The sequence below is a fragment of the Dipodomys merriami genome, unplaced genomic scaffold (genome assembly GCF_024711535.1).
Source record: "Dipodomys merriami isolate MVZ:Mamm:240054 unplaced genomic scaffold, mDipMer1.0.p SCAF_20, whole genome shotgun sequence".
Taxonomy (NCBI): Eukaryota; Metazoa; Chordata; class Mammalia; order Rodentia; family Heteromyidae; genus Dipodomys; species Dipodomys merriami.
Window position 1 is genome coordinate 21767402 of NW_027203382.1, and position 25109 is coordinate 21792510.

Here is a 25109-nt window from a genome sequence, read left to right on the forward strand (position 1 = left end):
GAGTCTGCTTATTCCTAACTACCCTCCTTTTCTTAGAGTTTCCTTGTTCTTATCCTATCCCCATTCCCTCTCCAAAAACAGCTTTAAGTTCCCCAAACCTTTTTCTTAGAAGATAGCTTATTAGCTGCTCTAAATTCTTAGTTTCTTTCTTGATGGGTACTGGGGCATGAACCCTGGGTCTTATACTCTCATTTGGCTTTTTCTATTAAGAGTAGTGTTATACCTACCTCTGGAGCTAGTTGACCAAATTCAACATTTACTTGTGTTTTCTCCCTTTAAAACCTACTTGAAACCTGCTAGGCCCAGAGTATATTTCAGCTTGCCTGAAATTTATGCCTCCTGCATTGCCATTCTGATCAGTTCAAATAATCTTCTTAATTTGTGCTTTGGTTTCTTATAAAGATCTAGAGACAAACTCAAGCAACAGAAGTTTAGAGGTAACCAGTAAAGAACCAGACTACTATTTCAACCATATCATTTAGAACTCAGCCTTCTACCGACAGGGTTCCTTTATACTCACCTTGTGAATCTCATCTTCCAGGTTGTAAGATACATGTGACACTTCCAGGCCTTGTGGCTACAGCATTCTGGGAAGGGACAGGTCAGAGGCCAAAAGCCAAAGAACATGCCAATGAATCTAAGTCTGTGACATGGAGAACACTTTTTATTTTAGTCATCGTAATTCTTCAGAGTTTCCAAATGCTGTACGATTATACGTGTTAATGCTGTTTTAAAAAGAAAGCTTTGGTTAATTGGATGGCAATGAGGCAAAATCATTCTCAAATTTTGAACTTTATGTTCTTTGGAAGTAATTCATAGGGTTTCCTATTGGGTTGAATAATTGGAAAATCCTTTCTATGACCTGAGGGGCAGAAAAATAGGCCTGATCCTATTCTTGAGAGAATACGGAACAATGTACTGCTGCTTGGTTCTAATAAGACACATACAGAGACCTTCAGTGGGGGGGCCTGGATTGGCATTCCTATGGAGCAGAGGTGTTTCTGACCTGAAATGACTTAGGGAAAATGGCAGCATCCCACACAGCCAAGGTTTGGTGTGTAGGTGTCTGCTGCTGCTGCTCAATGCTCAAATGCATATTTTATGCATTTTCTGGAGTTCTGCAGAGAAGAGCTGAGCTCAGAATAATTAAGAAGAAATGCTTCAAGAAATAACTTTGGTTATCATCTAATTCACTAAGACAAAGTAACAAGCAGTATAAATTATATTTCAAGGAAGAATTGACTTCCTGAAAGATAGCATTGATCAACATTTTTTTCTTAAGAAAGTGACCTTCAATAGCCATGTTTTGAACAGAAGTATTTTTTTCCTTCACCCCAAATTTTCAAGCTTTTCCCCTTTTTCAGACATTACTTACTGAGAAAACTTGGTTACAAGCAAACAAATTTCATGGGAACATCTCCTCATAAGACCAAGGGGATAGTTCTTCTTTCTAGTTTTATAATCCAATAGCCATTTGAAGAGAGCCTTAAAGTTTTCCAATGAAGATAAATAGGAAATTTGTATGTGGTAGGTTTAACTTGTGAGAAGAGAAATTGTACAAAATTATACAAAAGCCTATAAAATTTTCTGCATTTATTTCCAACCATATTTCTTTGTTTGTATAAGGCTCTGTGCTAAAGCTTGGCATATTCAATAAAATAAAATATTCTCACCACAAGAAACTCCACTGCAAATATTTACCCTCCCCAACCACCTCCAGCCCCCTCTAGAATCATCTTCTACCAGAACCTCCTCCACAGATGCCCTCCACAGCCACGCTACCCTACCTGTGATCTCTCTAAGCCCCCAGTTGTTCCTCACTCTCTGTGCTAGAACACCTTCTCCTTGCTACTCCCATCTGTCTGGCCAGCTTCTCTTTGACCATTAAGCCTCAGTACCAGCATTTCTTTTAAGCAAGACCATCTAAGTCCTCCCCAGCTCCCCTGCCTATGCTTTTATTTAGAGCTACTCAGTGAATAAACTTAAAGAGGACACATGGAGACGAGACTACTTTCATTACAGTGTCTTCGAATTCTTCCGTTTGGCACAGTGATGACACAGCCAACGTTTCTTGAACCATTACAAGCCAGACAATGTTCTAAGCACAATGTGCATGTCAAATAACTTTCCTCCCAGCAGCTCCACAAGCAAAATGAGTAGGCCTATGACTATCTCAATTTTACAGATGAGAAAACTGAAGTATACAGAGGTGAAGTTATTTCCCTTCAAGCTCACATAACTGGAAAGGGAGTCACTTAATACAGACAACTCTCAAATATGTTCCTGTGGCCACATGAGTTTAGGATTTGATGGACAACTCCATTGAGACAATCCCAATATACCCCCAGAGGAACACATCTTTCAACCTACACTCCAGTTATGTTTTCTTTGTTGCCTCTTTTGCTACTGGAGCAATTATGCTTCCAAGAACCCAAATTCAAAAACCTGTATAGTCTGTGATTCTGCTTTTTTATCTCCCTTTGTATCTTGAAGCCCCTGCATCATAATGCATATATCATCCTCTACCTCCTAACACTCTCTACTCATTTAACCTCATTTGTCTGTAGTTTCTGCTCCCCTGCTTTCCTCCACTGGAGAAAAGATTCCTTGACAATTGGGATTTTTGTCTGATTTACTGACTTCCATTTCCCCCATGACCCACTAATGCTCAGCCCATAGTAAGGACCAATAAATATGTGCTGAACTAACAACTTATAATTCTCTTTCCCCATTTCCCTTTTTCTCCATTATTTCTCCTACTTCCTCCTAAGTTATAAAAATATTCCAGCAGCACATTGGCTCCCAGAGGGCAGCACTTCCCCTAGACATCCTTCAAGCAGTAAAGTCAGCCATGGCACCGGGCAGCTCAGCACAAACTATTAGGATGGCTTGGGTTTCAACCATTAGCTAGATCTTCAGAAACATACTAAAAGGATTTCAACCATTAGCTAGATGTTCAGAAACATACTAAAGGGGGTGTGTTAAGGGGATGCTAAGAAGTAATGGCCAAAGTCATTTTGAGGGAAAGGCTGTTCTTTGGTTTGAGGAATCCCTTGAATGTACTTTTTTAGTTCTGCAAAGAGAGGCCTAGAGCTTGTGGAGCTTGTGGAGAATAAAAGACACAGAAATAAGGAGAGCAAAACTTTGTTCTTAGACTATTATAAAAAAAAAAAAAAAGAAGATCCTTATGCTAGTCAGGGAGGTTTTTCTGTTTTGATGTGTTCTAGTTCTACTGTATGATCAGAAACACCAAAGTCTGTGCAGAAGCAAAAAATGTAAAGAATAAAGTAAAACGGAGAAGTTAGTGTGTTCAGTATAACAGTAGGACAGAACTGAAGACAAGATCAGAAGGAACGCCTCACAGAGCAGATGCTTCACATTCAACTTTATGTTTTTATGTTCTTTGAAAAATGCCTCTTGCTAGCTCCAAGTCTTCAACCAAAACCATGTTAACCACTAGCAGTGTGGGCTTCTTTTAGTACTGCCGGGAGAAATCCAAAGAGCACTAGGTCCACATCTTGGGATGGTACAGACCAAATGGGCTTAGGAAAGCACTAAGGAATGGTAGTATGATAGCTAGAGATGAAGTAGAAGTTTTGGAAGGAGGAAGCCAAGGAATATGTAATCATCTAGAGGAATTCTAGAAATCTGAGATAAAAAAACGGAACTTCTTATAATCAGTATTGTATTGTATTTGGATAGTAAAGGAACGGCAAAAGAGTAGAAGACTTAGAAGCACTCTCAGTCACAGTGCTAAGTGGAGGTCATCTAGGTTTTGGATTCTCTTTAACTCTAGAGACCTTTCCATCAACAAATGAATTTTATACGGATCCCAACGTACAAAACTGAAACCAAGCTGCCATGATGAAATGGGATGAGGTTTGAATTTTCCCACCTGGCAAATTCCCACTAGATCCCATGTTGGCTCCTCTAGGTGTCTCTGTAGAATGCCAGGACCCTGGAAACACAATTGCGGTGCGGGGGGGGGGGGGGGGGGGGGAACAAGACTCGGAACAACAGAAAAAATTATATTCTTTAATATTCCAGACAATTGCTCATTCTGTATCAATCTGAGCACTCAGAACCTAGTAAATGGTAGATCCCTTCCTGATGGGGTATTCTTCCTTTGCTTAGACCAAATTCCTTCACTGTTACTCACTGATGGGACTCTTAACCAAAAAACCTAGTGGAAAAATAAAAGTAAGCCTACTTCCATATAACAGCTTTCCAAATCTTGGAAGATTGCTTCTATTCTTCCCCAAGTTATGTTTTGTCCAAGTGAAATATTCTCTATCCTCCAACTATTTCCAAACTATTTGTACATTCATATATTCCTGGAAAAATTGAAATTGCTAGCGAGCACCAATTAGAAAAACAAGCTCAGTACTGAAAGTTATTCATTTAAATAAAGCGGGGCACATAGAAAAGAGGGTACAATCACAAACACTTAAATGTCAGCAAAAGAAAATGAGGTGTTGATCTGCTCTAAAAATAGCCTACAATATGTCATCTCTCTTGAGCTCCACCAAACAGCTGGACATCAACTCAACTCCATTCAGCTAAGGGATGTGCTTTATCACTCCCTGACTCCAGCAGATACCAAATCAGGAACATGAATGGAAGGGCAATCAGTGCAGAGGCACTCAGTTCTTACTAATACTATCCTTAAAACGCCCCTCCACAGCTGGATGCAGAGCTACAGAACCATTAAGTCTAATGTGGGTGAATTTCAGCTCAATTTAATCGACCACATGCATAGTTTTATAGAACTGTTGCCCCTGGACAATGGCATGGACCCTGGTATCTAAAAAAATAAAAGAAAGTGTGTAACATTGGAATGACCAACTATTTCAAAGTATCATCAGATGTTCTAGATTTATAATTTGCACTTGGTTGGATGGAACTTGTTGGGGATAGAGGGATGTGTTTCAAAGGTTGGAGATAGTCACTTACCTAGAAAGTGCCGATGTGATTACCAAAGGCTCAGCTATGTGAGTGGCCCTGTAAAGGGAAGGAAAAAGAGGGAAGGAGAAGGGACGTAAGAGGAGGGGAGAGAGAAAAAAGGAAGGGAGGAGAGGGAAAAGGATGTGAGGGAAGGAGAGGGAAGAAGAGTTGAGGATATGCAGGTATACATACATGCATGCATGCAAATGTGTGTACATACACACATGGAATTCGCATGTATCACATATATTAGGAAGATGATCTATAATTTTGTTTAAAAAATGAGACAAAACATCATTTTATTCTTGGTTCAGGATATGAGTTGTAATTGACCCACACTCTGCCTCCTGCTGGCTGTGGGTGTGAACAAATTATTTAACTGCTCTGAAACTAGTTTCCTCATCTACAAAATGATAAACTATTTTCACTGTGCAAGGTGAAAATTGAAGGAGAGGATACAATATACTGGACCTGTTATTAAACTATTAAACACCACTGACAGATTTTCAGAGGAGTAATTTTGACCAATTTTGACAATGTGTTGTATGAAGAGGAAGAAACAGAAAGGACAATGTTAATCAGAGAAGAGAGAGACCCAGAGGAGAGAACTACTTCACCATGCAAGGAACTGCATTACTTAGCTGTCTGTCCATACCACAATAACTTCCAAAACACCAAGCAGGAGATAATCAGTCACTCCCATACAGAAGCAGCTAGCAGGGCTCTCAGGACTCTGGGTCCTAACTCCCACCATCCAATTGCTGCAGAGTTGGAGAGAGGAGGGCTATGTGCTCACTAGGAATGTGTGGACAGTAGGATTTAAAGGACCTCAGCAGCCCTTTGTCACAGTGTTTTGTAACTATATTCTATGTGCTTGAAAGAAGAACTTCTGAATCCAAGCTGTCCAAAAATGGCATCCAGTAAGGGCTCCAAAGAAATCCAAACCTAGTTTTTTTCACTATGGTAATTTTCTCTTTTTCTTACTACCCAGACTGCTTTCAACATGACAGCCAATATGCCTGGTACCCCGCCCATTTGCCTCAGCTGACTGAATTGCAGTAACAGCAGCTACACTGGGCTGCTACATGTGCTCTATTGAGTAGTTATGCTTTTCATTAACTCTCTCTGCAGGTCTTCTCGGAACCAGGAGAGTTGGCAGGGAATGCAGTCTTGGAAGATGGAGGATGAAATTTTATGCCCCTCCAGGCAATGCTCCATCCACGGAGAGGTTAAATGCCAGCCTCTGGCTAGTTCCATGTGGTTTTTAGAGGGGCTCTGGGCTCAGGTTGTCCATTATAGTAATAATCCATTCATAAAACAAGCTTTATTTGATCTCCTCCCCTCTTCCTGTTGTCTCACGTTGTTCACTTGCCCAAGTGTTTCTTCAGACATCATCAACACAAAAAGACAGCACTCAGGACTAGGTCTGCTTCTGGATAAACACAAACTGAAACAAATTCTGAAGTTCATGTGGTTCCTTCTACTGCTAAATTATATTATATCCCCTTCCAATAAAAAGAAGGAAGGAAGGAAGGAAGGAAGGAAGGAAGGTAGGAAGGAAGGAAGGAAGGAAGGAAGGAAGGAAGGAAGGAAGGAAGGAAGGAAGGAAGGAGAGAGATAGAAGCCAGGTAGTGGTCGTTCACACCTGTGATCCTAGCTACTCAGGAAGCTATGATCTGAGGATCTCAGTTTGAAGCCTCCACTGGCAGGGAAGCTCATGAAACTCTTATCTCCAGTTAACCACCCAAAAAGCCAGAAGTGGAGTGTGGCTCAAGTGGTAGAGCGCTAGCCTTGAGCACAAAAGCTCAGCAATAGCACCCAAGTCCTGAGTTCAAGATCCAGGACTGGCACATAGAAAAAAAGAAAAAAGGAAAGAAGGAAGGAAGGAAGGAAGGAAGGAAGGAAGGAAGGAAGGAAGGAAGGAAGGAAGTGACTTATCAGTGAGATCCTGAGGATAGCAATTTCAAGCCTTGAGAAAGTGAAGATAATATCTTCCACAAAGCAGTAAATGACTCTTTCAGTTTTGCAAAGAATTCATCTTGCCAGTAACTGCTCAAATTTCAAGACAATGTAGAAAAGACCTTCAAGGAGCTCAGTTAATACATGATCTTAGTTATTAAACAAATGTTAGAATATATCCCAAAACTTGGGTGTTATTTCTCAATTTAACCAAATAACTGAATTCATGATATTAAAACTGAATTCATAATATAATGTAAACACGAATAAAGCATTTATACAGAGCAAGAACAATCATCTCAATACATATTCCAGATTTATCAACTTTGCACACACTTTTGGAAGAGTTTGACAAATTTTGACAGAACATTTAAATACAATAAGCCATTTTTTTTTGTAAAATGATGTCCTCAGCATCTGGCAGTTGACTTTAGACAACTGTATGAGCTCTGTGGACTGACAGTATCTTAGTTTTATAATATATGAGTACAAAATTTTCACATAAGAATCAACTGGAGCACAACCCACTCACATGTGTGATAAGATATTTTCTCTGCAGGGTGTCCTGGCCCAGAAATGCTACACTGGTAAATTACCCAAAATAAGTTCACACAAGATGTTTTGTTTTATAAGATTCTAACCATTTATTTAACAAGATAGCAAGTTCTAATATCTCATACTTTTCTACATTTTCTACATTTAAAATTACAAGAAAATGAGACTCGCATTCTACAGTATACGATATTACAAAAGTGTTCATTATAAATTTAGATCAGCTAAAATACTTTCTCTAATGATTAGGATTCATTATCCTTTAGTGAAGTGAGGTGACATTTTCATGTGGAAAATGTCCCTGTCTTTCTGTCAGAGGAGACATTATCACTAGCACAATATTCTCTTCACTTTGACATGCCCATCAGTGAATTTCTTTTGCCAGTCAGTGAGACAGGGGAAAGCCCATTTCTCTATTTTGGCGTAAGTCCTTTTAACTTAAGAAAGAATTCAAATGCATGTGAACCAAAGGGTAGAGGTTGATTTTCATCCTTTTACCCACCCGCTGTCTATACAGTCAGTGTAGACTACACAGCTGTCCTTGTGGATGTTGCTTATGTGCTGATCGCTGTGCTATTACCTTTTATTAGTGTGAATGTGTGAGAAACTTTTTGATAACATGTAGCACATAAGAGAAAGGACAGCAGATCTCTCTCTCTCTCTCTCTCACACACACACACAAATTCAAATCCTTGTTCTTGCAAACTCTGAAAGCCAAAGATCACTTATGCCGTACAGAATCGGGGGGCTCTCTCCCCAAGTGCAAAGTGCATTTTCCAGGTTTCTCCAGAGCAAAGGCAGGGTGAACCCCCTCATTAAACCTGTGCCTCACGATGAAGAGCATCTGCCCACTCTCCGCATTTATAAATACAAGTCTTTGGTTGTTGTAGTCCAGGAGAATGCCCACTCTGGCTGCATGCTCAGTCACTTGGACGTCACTCAAAATGCCACTGTAGAAAAATGTATATCTGAAAGGAAACAGGATGGAATTTTTTTTTAAAAAAAAGAAAATTTTGGAAATCTTGAAGAATTTGAAAATCACTTCGAAATCACCAAGTTTTCAGTTTTGAATTTCAATTCAAAATATCATGAGTTGGAATGATTTTGTCCCAACTACTTTCATCAGATTCTTCCTAGATGCTAAAATGCACAGCTCATCCCAACAGAGGAGCATTTTTAATAATTTTTGCTCTTTCTGCATCAGGAGGCAATCCCAGAATAACCAACATATGCCTCCCTTGTGATTTTTTTTCTCTCTCAACATTCTAATTCTTTTCCGGCTGCCCACATGTTTTAACTACTGCATTCATGGTGTGTCATTCTTTTGAATAAAACTCCTTTGTGGCTGCCATGTATTATTTTGTTAAAAGTACTGCAGGCTTGCCTTCTATACAATATATTAATTTTACACTTTTAAAGATTTGTAGGTAACTTACATAAGGACCTTTATGAAGTTTAAGAATGTTGTTACTGGTTTTACCTACTTTATGCTTTGCATATCTTCCTCCTGCCCCAAACCAAAGGCTTTGCAGCCTTTGATTTGCCTTAACTCAAATAAATTCAACTCAACAAGTGTTCTGTAGGCCTACCTATGTATTCAGTGCTTTTCTGGGTATTCTAGGAGACTCTATGAAGTCATCAGGAAAAAACTGTTACTGACTGAAACAGGCCTAGGACTGAGAACCCTCATAAAGGCACAGACAGTTCACTTGTGGCTCACTCGCCACAATTTCTCTGCACATTTTGGTTCTGAAGGGGAAGGTTCAAAACCAGAGAAGGAAGGAGATATTGCTAATCAGAAAAAGCTTAATTGACCCATTGAAAAAACTAACCCAAGTTCAGAGTTTTCTTCCTACCAGTCTTAGATACCAAGAGTGAAGCTCTGAAAGCAGGAGAGGAAGGAAGGAATGAGAGATAGAAAAAAAGAATTGAGAGATGGGCTTCTAACCTCAAGTGGTAGATCTGTGTGCTGGGGTAGGCATGTAGGCAACTTGGGACCTAGAGATGGACTTTTGACCTATGATGTTGGCCTGAGATCCAGAAGCTCAAGGGCAAGTATTTATGGAATAGTACGTTGGCAGCTTCACTGCTGAAAGACAGAAGGGAGGTCAAGGGTCAAGAGTCAGGGAGATAGGTAAGATGAATGCACTGATCAAAGGCCTTTTGGGTACCTTACTATGAGAGATGATGGAACATTAGGAAGTTCTAGAACCTAGAGGGCAGAAGTGTTTCTGGTGACATTGACATCAGTATGGGCTGAGGCCACTCTTAGGGAGCAGGGGAGCTCATGCTCAGCCAGTAAGAATAGGCACAACTGGGCTAGGCATGAAGAGGGAGGAAGAGATTCAAGCTGAGAGGGTAGTAGGACCAAGGGTAAAGTGGCAGAAAACCTGCTTGTCATAGGAAAAAACATCACTATCTGCCTGACTTGTTGGAACAGACATGGGAGTGGCTTTTAGGGTATTCTATGGATAAGCAAATCAAGGGTAAGGCTCCAGACCTGCTCTGTTGAAAAATAGTAGCCACTAGTCACAAATGTCCATGTAAATTAAAATCAATTAAAAATGCATAAAATTCAGATTTTCAACCCTAACTAATCACAGTTCAAGTGCTTCACAGCCACTTATGGCATCATTTTTCTAGTATTGCAGAAAAGACTATTGCATAACACAGGTCTAAAAAGTTCTAAATATGCAAAAGAGCTTGGAAGATCCCTATCCCAGAGGGCCCAGGGCTGGTCAGTCCCATTTGATCCCCCTAGTACAGAGGCCAAAGAGGAAAAGATGTCCCTTAAAGCTTTCACTCTACCAGTTCCACAGGACCTGTAATCTGCCCAACCCTATGCCTGCCTCTGCTTTCTGCTGAGCACAAGAGGTCCTCCATCTTATTATGGGTTAGATCTTAAATGAAAATGCATGCAATGATTGAAGGGCTTGATCTCTCAAAGGCCCACATATTAAGGGCTTCGTTGCCAGACTGTGAGGACACTGGGACAGAGGAATCTTCTTTAGAAGGTGAGGCTGTGTGGAAGGAAATGAGGTCAATTGAGAACATACCTTTGAAGAGATACCTGCCCCCCACACCCTGATCCCCAGCCTCATTAAGGGGAACAGTTTGCCTCTGCCATATGTTCCTACCACTACAACAACCTATGCTGACAGAGGTGCAAAGCTCTGAGAACCTCATAAGGGCACAGACAGTTCACTTGTGGCTCACTGCCACAATTTCTCTGCACACTTTGGTTCTGAAGGGGAAGGTTCAAAGCCAGAGAAGGAAGGAGATACTGCTGACCAGAAAAAACTTAATTGACCCATTGAAAAAAACTAACCCAAGTTCAGAGGTTTTCTTCCTACCAGTCTTAGATACCAAGAGTGAAGCCCTGAAAGCAGGAGAGGAAGGAAAGAATGAGAGATCGAAAAAAAGAATTGAGAGATGGCCGAGTGACATGGACCCAAACCATGAGCCACAATAACCCTGGAAAACTTCTTATTTTTAAACTCTGTGGTATTGAGGATGAAACTTAGGGCCATACATATGCCAGACAAGCACTCTACCAATGAGCTTGTCATTTTACCCCTAGTCCTTTCATTTTCAATTTTTTAGGTGCCCTGGTTGGCCTTCTGCTTTTGCCTCCTAAGTATGTGGAATTCTAGGTATGCACTACCACACCTGGTACGAACTTTTCTAGAAAGGGACAAATAGTAAACATCTTAGGATTTGAGTCCTTATCAGCTCTGTCTGTCATCATCACTCAAAGGTAGCTATAGACAACACATACACAACTTAGCATGACTATTCTAATAAAACTTAATTCATACAAGCAGGCCAAGGGGTCCTTTTTAGCCTATGGGTTATAGGTTTCCAGCCTGTGATACAAAGTACTAGAGAAGGAGGTGGGGATCTACTTCTTCCTTACTTCTATTGATTTTTTTCCCCAGAGCATCACCTTGTGGTCTCTGTCCATTTTGAGGTGAGCTTAGATGCAAACACTTCTGTTAGGCATCTCCCAAGAGCCTCTTCTTCATGGTCATGAGTTAACTGAAGAGACACATCTGTCTCTCCATAGGGATGAAAGACAGTGAGGCTGGTTGAGTCAGAGCTCTGGATGGGTAAGTCTTGCTTAGTTAATAGAGATCAGTATGAGAAGCCCTCTTGTCTTTAGGAACAAACCACATCTCTAAAACTAGCTTCCTCAGTGGCCATAGTTTACTCTCCATACACTTGACTCTGATTTTTCTTAGTTGCTTCACAACTGAGGACAAGGAAGAAGAGATGTTCCTTATTACCCAAAGCTCCCTGCTAAGACATCTATACATGACATTTTGAGTGAGAACAGAGAGGTCTCAGCTTACCTCTGTGGTTCAGAGCAGTGCATGTACCACGAGGTCTCCCCTTGTCCCAGGGCCCCAGCCTGCATGGCTGAGCTGGAGCAGATGCCAAGTCGATAAGCTGGGCAGTCTGTGACTGTAGTTTCCCAGTAATGCTGGCCACATGCTGGCAGCTCCTCACCCAGCACTGAGGGGATTCTGCAGGCAAAGTTAGTCAGATGAAGCACAGCATAGGAATAGCCAAACTTAATCTCACAAACACCATCACTCACACACCCTGGGGAAAGATTCTATCTTTGACTAAAGAATGTGTTCTTTATTCTCCTAACCCTAGCCAGATTACCCCAGAATTCTCCTAAACCCCTACATGCATCTGACATATGTCCATTGTCTCATACACAGTATGCACATATGGCACATTATGTGTCTTAAGGAAACCAGGAAATAAATAGAAGAATGGCAAAAGGAAGAAAATGGCACAATTTCTGCTTCTTCACAGAGGGAAGAAGTAAAAGGAGGGAATATGGCTTACAAAGTTTTCTCCCAAGACCTTTCTGAGGCTGACCTCAAACTCAGAATCTTCCTGCCTCTGACTCCCAAATGCTAGGATCACAGGTATATTCTGCCCTGCCTGACCTCTGAAATCTCCTTTAGCTGTATGCCAGTGTCTACTGACCTTCCTGGTCAAGAGTCCTAATGAGGTACAGTTCTGAACCAGCAAGACAGCTCATGAGGCCAGAGCAGGTCCCTGTGCAGTCGACCCGGTCTGATCAGGGAGCTTTGTGGAGGCTGTGGGAGAGGATCTCCATGCCTCCGGCCTCTGTGGATTGAAGTAGGTGTCACCTACTTGGTTGGCTAAAGACTGCTTATCATCTCACCATAGCTGTTTTTACAAGAGCACCATGAAATGAACCAAAGCACTTTCAACTGCTGAGGGTGACCTTGTTTGCCTAAATTGTTCAATTTTGCTTGGAAATGGCTGAGACAGCAAGAAGGCACTTCAAAAAAAAAAATTCAGCAGCATTGATATTCAATCAGCACCCTGTCCCTCTCCCTCCCCACCTCCTTTAGCAGATGAGAAAATGATTAATGCTAGGCAGTGTAGTTCACTTTCTCATGTCTTTACCTCATTTGAGAGAGGCACCTGGTGACAAGCCCTCACTCCCAGGAGCAAAGCCTGGCTGCCTGATATTTATGAGCTAATTTTCAGGTTAATAATAAATAAACAAAATTCTATAAAAACACACTACACTTTTCATCACTTATTATCTATGAGCTCTTGCCAACCTCCAGTCTACTTTGCTTATAGATTGTTTTTGAGAAATCCAAAAAAGATAGAAGTCCAATTTTCATTTTCCCCCCTCAGAATTCATTCACAAGTATATTTTTAGCACCTCTAATATTCCAGGCCCCATGTAAATTCTGGGGATTCAAAGCTACATGAGACAGAGCTGATGCCCAGCAGATCTTCATGAGTGAGTGCTGTGAAGTGACTCCATGAGTTCTATTGGTCCTTTTGTACAGATTCAGTTCAGGGGGCTCCAGGCCCCAAACAGACCTGGCCATATTCAGAAGCAGGTAGCACCTGCTAGATCACAAACAGGTGGGGAACATGGGTCGGGGAAACGGTGCCTGCCGCCAGGGACTGGCTGCCAACGGGTGGTCAACGCTGTGCATATTAGCATCCCCTGACTAATGTGTCTCAAAAGATTTTCACATACTTTCCTCCATTTGGCCATTTCCACCCTCAGAATAAATCCACGAGGGTGCAGGAAAATTTCAGGACCATCCTCAACTGTCCTCAGCTTCTAGTTTTTCTTTTTCTTTTTCTTTTTAATGTTCTCTTTAGTGACAGCCATGGTAGGGCAAGATTCTGGGGCCAGAATCAAGAACTCAAACATCCTCAACCCATCCTTTCCTCAGGGACAGAAAGGCTTAATGCCCGTGTGCATCTGACCATGCCAACTCATATCTATCGAGATGAACTCCAGGAAATGAAAACAAAAGGTCATTTCTTTTTAGCTGTTTTTCTTTTCTTTTTTTGTTCTGTGTGTTCATTTATATGTCTTTGAGAGTATAAGGAAAGACTCAGAAATGGAGGGACAAGGGGTGAACAAATGCAGCAACAGTACTCACTGGACATTATGTTGAAAATGAACTATACAATTTGTGGGTGGGGATGGGAAGGAGCAAGGGAAAGGGTAACATTGACTTATGTAACTCTAACTCCTCTCTACATCACCATTATCATAACAATTTAAATTTGTTTAATTTCAAATATGGTAGGCCCCCCTCACTTTAAAAACATGGTCTTCAGCCACTCCACTGACCCCTGGATTATATTCTGTTAATGGGAATACTGCTCCAATGTATACATTAGAATAAAAAAGCTGGATTGTATGGTAAAAAGAAAAAGCCATCCTCTTCGCTATGCACTTGATACCTAGCTTGCTTTGGAAAATAATGGGATTATTACCAGACCCTTTTAATACCTTAAAACAGTCACTGTTTTAAACAAAACCACCTGTGCTTGTATACTTACTATAACACTTGTTCCAAGTTAGGAGCTATCCCTGCCAATTGTCTCTTCACCTTGGACATGACTGCTATAGAAGTATGCACACATCTATGTTTCTGCCACATCCACACACATTCATCAAACCAAGAGCATGCTTGGGTGAGGCCACACTGAAGCAACCACCCTAATGCTCCACTGCTGAACCTCAGCCAGCTCAGGCTACACTCTACTTACTCTGTCAGCCGTCTCCTCTCAGTGAAGCTGATCACTGTCCCATTAGAAGAAATCTGTAGAGCAGGATGAGCTGTTTCTCTCAACAAAAGAAATCTGGTTCCTATGTATAGTAGTTAAGAAAATAAGATGATAATGTTGCAGTAGTGTCAAATACTAAAGCCCACATTTAAAACCCTACTCTTCCTTTCCCCTGATACCCAAGTCCCCACTTCCCCTCAGTTTTTTCAGATCCATAGCTGAAAACATCATTCATGAGTTCTGGCTGGTCATTTCTTCCTGGTGCCAGAGCATACTCTTTTAGGCAAATATATCCTTGGACCAGGAGCCCCACATCACCTGAAAACCAGGTACAAATGTAACATCTCAGCTCCACCCTAGACCTACTAAGTCAGAATCTGTTCTTTAACAATGCCCTCAGAAAATTTGGGTACACATTAAAATGAGGGGCACAACCAGTATAGCCTATAGAAGGGACTCCAGTGATGGATGGTACAGGTGCCATCTTGGGGGCAGGGGATAAAACATTCCTCAGGCAGGCAACCTTTGTATCTTCTCTTCCTACACCTCAGGCCAGCCTAACCTCCATGATAAACAAGGCACAGAACAAGTTGTTGCTTGTTAAGCAAAGGACTTAACATGTCCCATCAATCTTGTTCCATCTGTGGATCTAGGATAAGGTAATAAGATGACCACCTTTCTATTCATCAACTACTTCACAATAATTATTGGCATTGTCTGGGTATTACCTCAAAATGCCAGTGCATAGTTTTATCACTTCTTTTCATTCCTTGTATTCATTTATTCATTCACTCAACAAACATTCATTACCAGGCACGACTGGGTCATCTGTCATCCTCATTATTCAGGAGGCAGAAATCTAAGGATCATAGTTTGAAGCCAGCTGTGACCATCCAAGAGACTCCAGTTAACCAGTAAAAAAGCCAGAACTAGAGTTATGCTCAAGTGGTAAGGTGCCAGCCTTGAGCAAAAAAGCTAAGCAAGAGCACAAAGTCCTAAATTCAAGCCTCAGTATCAGCATACACACACACACACACACACACACACACACACACACACACACACACACACAATTAATTAGCATAAACTAGAATATGCAGAAGAACAAGAATGGAAACTTCCTCACAAAGTTCAGAGTAACAGAATAAAATCGTTACCACACACACACAACACATACACACACACACACATCTTACTCACCAGATGATTATGGAAAGATTTCTAAAACCACAAATGTTCAAGACCATCTCCAAATCAGTTAAGTCCATTTCTCAAAGAGTGGAGCAAGGGTATCAGTTTATCTAAGTATGTTAGCTGATTACTAATGGCAGTCAAGCTTGAGAACCTCTGAACAAGAAAAGCCAAAGAAACATCTTGCCTTTGGACCAATCTTGGCACCTCATAAGGACCACCTAGCCATAACAGCTTTATGAAGTTGCCTTCTAAGATGCCTTCTCTGGAAGGTAGAAGGGGAAGAACCAAGATGCCTGCACACAGCTTGCTGAGCACACAGAACATACCTCTAGTGGAGATAAGGGCAGCTTCGCTCTGTTCACTTGTCCCGAATGCATTGATGGCTCTCACATAGAAGAAGTAATTGTCATTAGGTTGGAGGTTAACTTTCAGCTGGAGTCCTTTAATTCCAGAGAAAGATCTAAAGACAGTGAGAAAATAATATCAAATATAGTACCATGTGCTAAATAATTTACTTCAATTCTGTAGCGAATGAATATCTTTTATTAACAACAAATAACTATCTTCTTCCCTTTGTATTGACACTAGAGTTAGCCAGGTAGATTCTGAAATTTTCCTCTTGTCTATTAAGATTATGTTTTATGAAATCATTTCTATTTTTGCCAGTTTTTATCTCCCAGCATGTGCTTTCCACAATGCTCTTTGGAACAGCTATAGATAGATAGATAGATAGATAGATAGATAGATAGATAGATAGATAGATAGATAGATAGATAGATACATACATACATACATACATACATACATACATACATACATACATACATACATACATACATACATACATACTAGATATAATTTTTTAAAAAGAAAGACTGGGAATTTCATGGTCAATGAATTTCCAAGAATTTATATTTTTAAATTTTTGACTGAGGGGATACTTTCAGAGTAAGATACTAAGAGAATTTATAATCTGAAAGTCCTAATTATCTCATTAACTGGTCTGAACTGTGGAAAACTTGGGGTGAGTAATAATTGTGTTCATAGCTATCATGCCAAATACACAAGTTATCTATTAACTTTTAAGTAATAACTGCCAGTCTTCAAAGAAGACTATCTTATAAAGCAAAGTTAAACCTGTCAAGAAAAAGAATTTTAATTGTCGGGAAAGACAAGGGGGAACCTTGATCAAAAAACACAAAACCTCCAAGATGCTATTGCTAAGGCATTTGTTCAAATGGAAAGGAAAGTGTGGGTAGTGGGAGCTGAAAGCAGTAGTTGGGCATGTGCCCAGGGGACTTGCTGGATCTGAAGATGGAGCTCTCTGGTCTTGCCAATCAGCTGGAATAGCTTTGTGCTTCTTACTCATTCTCTTCCCTCTGCTTGATATGATGGAAAACAGGAATAGCCACACCAGGCCTTTTTCCTACAGTCTCCATTTGGACAAGCCTGGAGAGAGTTACAAATTGGGCAAAGATGCTAATGAAGGAACTATTGTCAAGGCTGCTGGAGAGGAGGAATCTTGTTTCCTGGAGACACGTGCTATGGATCCATAAAAGGCATATTTGACTTTCTGATCTTTCTTCCATGGTACTGTTTCCTTTCATTTTTTTCCCGTCTTTCCTCCTTCCTTCTCTCCCTTTCTTCCTTCCTGCTTTCTAGTCTTCCTTCTTCTCTTACTTCTATCTTTCTTCCCTTCCCTTCCTGCCTTCTTTTTGTTCTTCCTTCATTTCTTCCTTCATTCCATCCTCCTTTCCTTCCCTTTTTCTTACTTTCCTTCTCTCATTGCTTTTTCTTTTTTCCCTTCTTTCTCTTTTTCTCTTTGTCATTAACGAATGTACTACAAAGCATTAGAATCACAGTATTGGATTTTTTTTCAGGGTATTTCTACCTTTATTGACTTTTTTCACTTCTTAATATCTGCCCTAAAGAAGAACATGAAGAATTAGAGAAAAAGAAAAATTGACTCAGAAACTGCAGATATTTTTTTCCAGTGCTAGGGACTGAACCTAGGACCTTGCAGATACACTGTGTCCTTGATGTTTTGAGACAGGGCTTTGCTATGTAGCCTAGGCTGGCCTCAAATGTGAAGTTCTCCCGTTTCAGCCTCCTAAGGCCTTCGGTCTCATACATATGCCCACATTGTGCCCAGTGCTTAGAACTGCTTTAAAGCAAGTAAGTCTATATAGAACAACAAAACCATCCCATCTTATGTCTAAAAGCACAACACTCACAGTGTAATTCACAGGACAGGAGAAGGGGACAGGCTGGAACTGTGCTATGTAGTGCTTGGGCTTGGAAAAGGTCAGTACAAGCTCATCAAATGATGTTGGTTGTTATTTCTGAACCTATCACCTGACCAGGCTCTCTGGGGCACACTATATTTAGATGCACTGAGAATGGATGCATGAAATTGAACCACATGACCATAAACATCTAACTCTGCTGCAGTGACTTAGTGAAATCTATGTCCTACAATTGAAAGTGTAAAACTCGACTAATATCTACAATATTCTCAGGCAGATGTATTGCTTATTTGATTTAAATTGAAAGAAATGTTTTAAATAAAGATTGATTATAATTAGGAATAAAATTATTGTCTCAGCATGTATGAGAAAGTGGTTACACTTCATTCATTCATTTATTGAATAAGTGAATGACTGGTCACTTATTGATCACTTACAATGTGTTCAGGCCCTGTCACCTGCATGTCATCCTGAAGCCTAAAAGCTATATATATGGCAAGGATAGATGGATTTTTAACTCTAGAGACCACACCTGACATACTGGCTTCATTTGTAGCAATGTAGTTGTTATAAACCAAGGATGTTGTTTTCTTAGGTGTTTGCTTTTAAGGCCGTCTGTCAAGGAGAAAGTTCCATAGGTATCATTAACTGTAGGCCATTCCTCCCCCACTTATACAGAATAAAGGTTCACATGGCACTAAATCAAAACACAAGAAGAGAACCCACTTTCACTGTATATAAAAAGGCTTTGCAGGTTCAACAAGAATGCACCATGCCCACACAGAGACTAAAATAAAAGCACCAAAGCAGTATGAAATGTGAACACATTTTATTGTCCACAAGTTGCCATGTCATGCTCAAACACTAAGAACAAAGTAAAGAAAGGTAAGTATAAATGATGCATTGTCATAGCTATTTGTCGTGTCTGATTCTACTTAGATGTCATCAGAGTTTTCATATCAACTCTTTTTAACCAAACAAAACCTTTAAAAAATTTGAGATTTGTGATCTGTAGAGCAGCATCCTCCAACAGATTTTGACTTTCTTAATTCCAAAATGAAGTTGCAAATGAAGCCACATGACTTGTCAAGAATTTGGCCTAGGGGCTGGGAAGGTGGCTCAGTGGTAGAGTGCTTGCCTTGCATGTCTGAGGCCCTGGGTTCGATTCCTCAGTACCACATAAGCAAAAAGAAAAAAGCCGGAAGTGGTGTTGTGGCTCAAGCGGTAGAGCGCTAGCCTTGAGCTGAAGAGCTGAGAGACAGCGCCCAGGCCCAGAGTTCAGGCCCCACGAACGGACCAAAAAAAAAAAAAAAAGAATTTGGCCTAGTTCAGCATAGTTCAAGTTCATAGGGTATCCAAATTGGGTCAGTGATCAGAGGGCAGATAAGAAATAGACCAGGCTTCATTATGAAAGGGTTTTAGTCTGTAAACAATGTGACCCAAGTGGATGACTATGACTAAAAGTCTACAGACACTAAGGAAGTTCAATAGACAACAAGAAATGTCTCCAGTAGGCTTACTTGGAATCTAATCATGAGATTTGCCCTACAAGTGGCACAGTGCAATGGAGGGAGTGAAGGTTCCAGGGAAGTGAGGACAAAGAAGACCTTGGAATACCAACATGTTGGAATACCAACATGTCAGTAGATTACTGACTGCTGGTGGAGCATTATTCGCCCCGTAAGGCTGGCACTTCCTGAGCTCTATGCTCAGCTAGTGCTAAAGGACTTTCAACCTGCTCATCTCTCCATCAGTAAGACAAAGAACATTTATTACATCCATGTTGAAAAGCAGAAAGTGACCTAGAGAAACCCTACAATCACCTTAGAAGGCCACAGGCTACCATGTCAATGAGACATTGGTCTCAGAGGCCAGAAGTGGAAGATTCCAAGAGGCTGGGGAGTATCTGTATGGAAGGCCTTTGGGAATGACTAGGAAGTTGGCCATGGTTAATGTAGCAAGGATAATTTTATGTAAAAATTGAAAAGAAATTTTATGCAGTAAGAAATAATTAGGGATACTATGTTTATGGGAGAATTACTAAGAACATTCAAGTCAGAGAGAGGTATGAGGTTAAAAAAGAAACTGGGGGAAAGTAGGTAAAATTATTATTTGTAGATGGTGTGACTGTTTATTTAGAAAATCCAAGACAATTAGCTATGATAATATAAATAATAAAGTATTTATTAAGATGGCTTTATATGAAACTAATAAAAAAAATCAGGGGCTTAGAACATAGTTCAGTAGTTAAGTCAGTAGTAGAGTCCTTGCCTAGTATACTAGAAGTCTTGGGTTCCAGTCCCAGAATCCCTCTACCCCGACCAAAAGAAATAAAAAGCCTACACTGCTGGAGGAATATCAATACCAAACTTCAAACTCTACTATAAAGCCATAGTAATCAAAACAGCTTGGTATTGGCATAAGAACAGACCTCAGGACCAATGGAATAGAATTGAAAACCCAGAAATGAACCTACAGACGTATAGCCATCTAATCTTCGATAAGGGAGCTAAAACAATAGAATGGAAGAAAGACAACCTCTTCAGTAAATGGTGCTGGCAAAATTGGTTAACTACATGTAGAAAACTTAAGCTAGATCCTTATATATCACCCTGCACCAGAATCAACTCCAAATGGATCAAAGACCTTGAACTCAAAGCAGACACTCTGAAAACATTACAGGATGGAATAAGAGAAACCCTAGGTCTCCTTGGCTCAGGCCGAAATTTTCTGAATAGAGACCCGGAAACACAACAAATCAAAGAAAGGTTGAACAAATGGGATTGCATAAAGTTGCAGAGCTTCTGTAGGGCAAATGACATAGCTAGCAAGATCAATAGAAAGCCCACGGATTGGGAGAAGATCTTTACTAGCCATACAACAGACAAGGGTCTCATATCTAAAATATACTTGGAACTCAAAAAATTAAACCCCCCAACAACAAATCCTCAAAGAAACAACTGCCCAATAAATAAGTGGGTGAAAGACTTAAAGAGAAATTTCTCTGAAGAAGAAAGAAGGATGGCCAATAGACACATGAAGAAATGTTCAACATCCCTAGCCATAAAAGAAATGCAAATCAAAACAACATTGAGATATCACCTTACTCCAGTTAGAACGGCAAAAATCAAGAACTCTAACAACAACAGATGCTGGAGGGGATGTGGACAGAAAGGAACCTTACTTCATTGTTTGTGGGAATGTAAACTTGTTCAACCACTTTGGAAAGCAGTCTGGAGGTTCCTCAAAAGACTTCACATAGAACTCCCCTATGACCCAGCAATCCCACTTTTGGGCATTTACCCAAATGTTTACAAACAAGACCACACTAAAGCTACCAGCACAACTATGTTTATTGCAGCATTATTTACCATAGCTAAGATATGGAACCAACCCAGATGCCCCTCAGTAGATGAATGGATCAAGAAAATGTGGTATATATATACACAATGGAATTCTATGCCTCCATCAGAAAGAATGACATTGCCCCATTTGTTAGGAAATGGAAAAACTTGGGAAAAATTATATTAAGTGAAGTAAGCCAGGCCCAAAGAAACATAGGTCCCATGGTTTCCCTTATTTGTAATATCTAGTATATGTATGAGTCAAGTGGAAAAGGTCAGATAATGTGATGTCAGGAAAATGAACCCTTAGATATGTATTTTAATGTTTTTTTCTTTCATGCATGTGTTTCTAACGCATTTATAAGATTATCTCTTTGTTGCTTTGTATGTCCCTCCCCCACAGTATAACCCTTGCTTTCACTATATTTGATGTCAGTATAACTTGTGGAGGAGATGGGGAAAAACCAGTTGTTTAAGGATACAGGTGGACCTGTTGCAACAATGAGAAGTACAAGTTGTCATGTCCAAAACGAGCTTTACAACGTCGGTGCGGGGGGAGGGGGGCGGGGGGGGAAAGGGGGGGAAGGAGAAGGATTGGGATTGGGGGGGAGGGGGGAGGCTGGGAAGGGATGTGAAGGGTAAACAAAGGAGGAGGCTGCAATGCTTGGTAAGAAATGTACGCATTATCCTGCCCATGTAATTGTAACTCCTCTGTACAGTATGTTCACAAATAAAATTAAATTAAATTTTAAAAAAAGCCTACATATACAATTAACAAATAGAAGATGAAACAAAAGATCTTTCAATACTCTCTACTGTTCTCTCACTACTCTGTGACAAATGTAACAATGTGTAAGATTTATATGAGGAACATTGTTAAGATACTGGGGGGAGGAAGGGAGACACACACCAAAAAAAAACAAAAAAGGTGAATAAATGAAGACACTTCAGTTCTTCTTATAGAAAAACCACAACATATAAAACCTTCTATTCCCCCTAAGTGATCTATCAGTTTAACATGATCTCTAAAAATGACAAGTTGTCTGGGCCCAACTTGACTAAAACATAATATAGAGTTGCAAATAGAAAAAAAATATGAAAGGACAATCTAACTTACCAGGGATTCTAAGTTGTAAAGCTATACTAATAAAAAATATATGTTATTTGGATATAAATAAATGGCTCAAAGTAATAGACTATAAAGTTATAAAGTCAGGAATGAAACCAAAAACAGAGACTCCTACTTTTTATTTAAAATGAAAACATTATATGTATGCTATATAATTATATATAATGACGCATTTCAGATCAAAAGAAGAAATGATGGGTTTTATTGAAACACTTGTAAAGCCATACTAAAAAAGAAAAATAAAGTTGGATTCCTTACGGCACACCTCTTCTTACAAGTGAAATTAAGAAAATAGGAGTTAGGGGGCTGGGAAGGTAGCTCAGCGGTAGAGTGCATGCCTTGCAAGCATGAGGCCCTGGGTTCGATTCCTCAGCACCACATAAACAGAAAAAGCCAGAAGTGGCACTGTGGCTCCAGTGGTAGAGTGCTAGCCTTGAGCTGAAGAGCTGAGGGGCAGCACCCAGACCCAGAGTTCAGGCCCCATGACTGGCAAAAAAAAAAAAAAAAAAAAAAAAAAAAAAAAAAAAAAAAGAAAAGAAAAGAAAAGAAAGAAAATAGGAGTTAGAAGCATGGCTCAGGTAGAGCACCAAGGTATGAGGAAAAGCATCAGATATCAAGTTTGAGTTCCCAGTCTTGGACAAAAAGAAAAAGAAAATAGGAGCAAGAATATAGATGACAGATAGCTAAAATATCACATAAACTAAAAACAATTTTCAAAAGAGATCGATAAGTTCAACTAAATTAACATTTGAAGTATATTTTTTAAAAGATTTGCAACTCATGCATTTCACACATGAAAGGGAAAAAAAGAGAGCTTCCATTAAAAAATAAAAAATAAAATGTCATAATGTAAGGCAACAGATAAAGGAAATGAACAGCTCACAAAAAGGGAAATAGTAGCTCTGAAACCTATAGACATTTGGCTTAGTGAAAGAAATGCAAAGTTAAACCATATGATTCCAGCTTTTACGCACCCAATTGCTAACAATCAAAGGTTCTACCATACCATATACTAAGACACAGAACCAAGCACCTTTAGACACCAGCTAGGGAGAAAAGCTACTACCTCCATGAAAACAATTACATAATGCCTATCACCACTCAATACATACCTACTTTATGGAATTGTTTTAAAGGAATATAAATATAAAAAGAGAGAATTTATACTACAGATTCATTTGTACATCTGTGAAATTACATATATATATATATATATATATATATATATATATATATATATATATATAATTTACTACAGCATTGTTGGTGGTGGTAAAAAGAGCATAGCAGCTTATATGCCTCTCAATTGAGCAAATAAATTCCATCCTTAAGAGAGAAAGAAATGGTATTGTTTTGATTTTTAATTGAGGTAGTTCCATATGTATTGGTATGGGATGCTCAATACAACATTTTGATAAGCAAGAAAAGCAAGATGGTAGAAATACATACACAGTATGTTACCATTTATTGAAAAAAACTATAGATGCTTTTATGTGCACAGACTATCCAAAAGGATAAATACGAATCAATTAACATTTTCATCTGGGGATGAAAATTAAGAGCTAAGTTTAGGTAGAAAGGAAATTAATTTTCAGTGTATTCCCTTTTTTTGGTTATGTGTTGAATTTGTAAATATCTTTACCTATCCAAAATTAAGTAATTTACTTTTGTTTGCAAATTCTTTATTGTGATTAAGTGATTACATAAATTCACAAATTTTACAGTATTGTGGGATAGTGATGCTTAGTTAAATTCACAAACACACTCTCACTTTCATGGGGCAAATTGTCTTTTGTGGTCTATAACGTTTATGAGTTCTATGAGCTTTGACAATACAGTTATTTCTTCCACATCAGGTGATGTGCACATTCCTTCTTTTTGCATAGTGTCAGTTGTTCCCTCTTTCCCACTCATTCACGTTTAATAGCTATACTGGCAGGTCAGGAAGGATTAAGGAGTTAGTTGGATGTGCTTGGTTTCAATAAGCCTCTCTAGGAATTTGTTAATTCAATAACTCAGGATGGAGGTAAGGGGTTACCTTAAGCATGTGCACATGCTTGGAACCTTGAGGTACTGGCAATAGGGAATAGATGCTCTCTGCACTGCCCCGTTGTACACCGGATCTAAGCTGCTTTCGGGAGCAGCCTGTGTAGAGACAATATGCAGGAATCCAGTGCCATGACTCCTGGAAGCAGCCTACGATGGTGCCATCTCTGCGGTGCACAGCAGATGGCTAAGTATGAATTGTTGTTTAAAAACACAGTTGGCTCTTACTGGCATGCACATTGGCAGCACCAACATCCAGCCAGTCAGTCAACACCATTTACTGTGAACTATGAGCGAAGCACATGCTGGGCTCTGTGGGACCTGTAAGGGAAGCAGTGTTTCCCAACCTGTCTGAGCATCATAAGCCTTCTGAACTGGCTCCTCCTCCCCTCCCCTCCACCTCTTTCTCTGTTTTGACACAAAATATGTAGTCCTGGCTGATATCAAACCCACTAGGTAGCCAGGCTGGCCTCAACCTTGAGATCCTCTTGCATCAGCCTTCCAAGTGCTGGGCTTACAGACAAGCACACCCACACCCCGTTTCCAAACTAGAATATCATGAGAGGAGCCTGTACAATTCAATGTTCAACAAGCATC

General features: G+C 39.9%; 1 protein-coding gene across 1 annotated transcript in view; it reads right to left on the bottom strand.

Moving 5' to 3' along the window:
* Positions 1-7258: 7258 nt before the first annotated feature.
* Positions 7259-25109, bottom strand: part of LOC138832930 (cardiomyopathy-associated protein 5-like) — a 92662-nt gene continuing 74811 nt past the window's right edge. Inside the window, exons 10-13 of the mRNA XM_070031197.1 lie at positions 16074-16207; positions 14536-14635; positions 11808-11981; positions 7259-8423 (exon numbers count right to left, since the gene is read on the bottom strand). Of these exons, the coding sequence (XP_069887298.1) occupies positions 8177-8423; positions 11808-11981; positions 14536-14635; positions 16074-16207 (655 nt within the window). The 3' untranslated portion in view covers positions 7259-8176. The remainder of the gene's footprint in view (positions 8424-11807; positions 11982-14535; positions 14636-16073; positions 16208-25109) is intronic.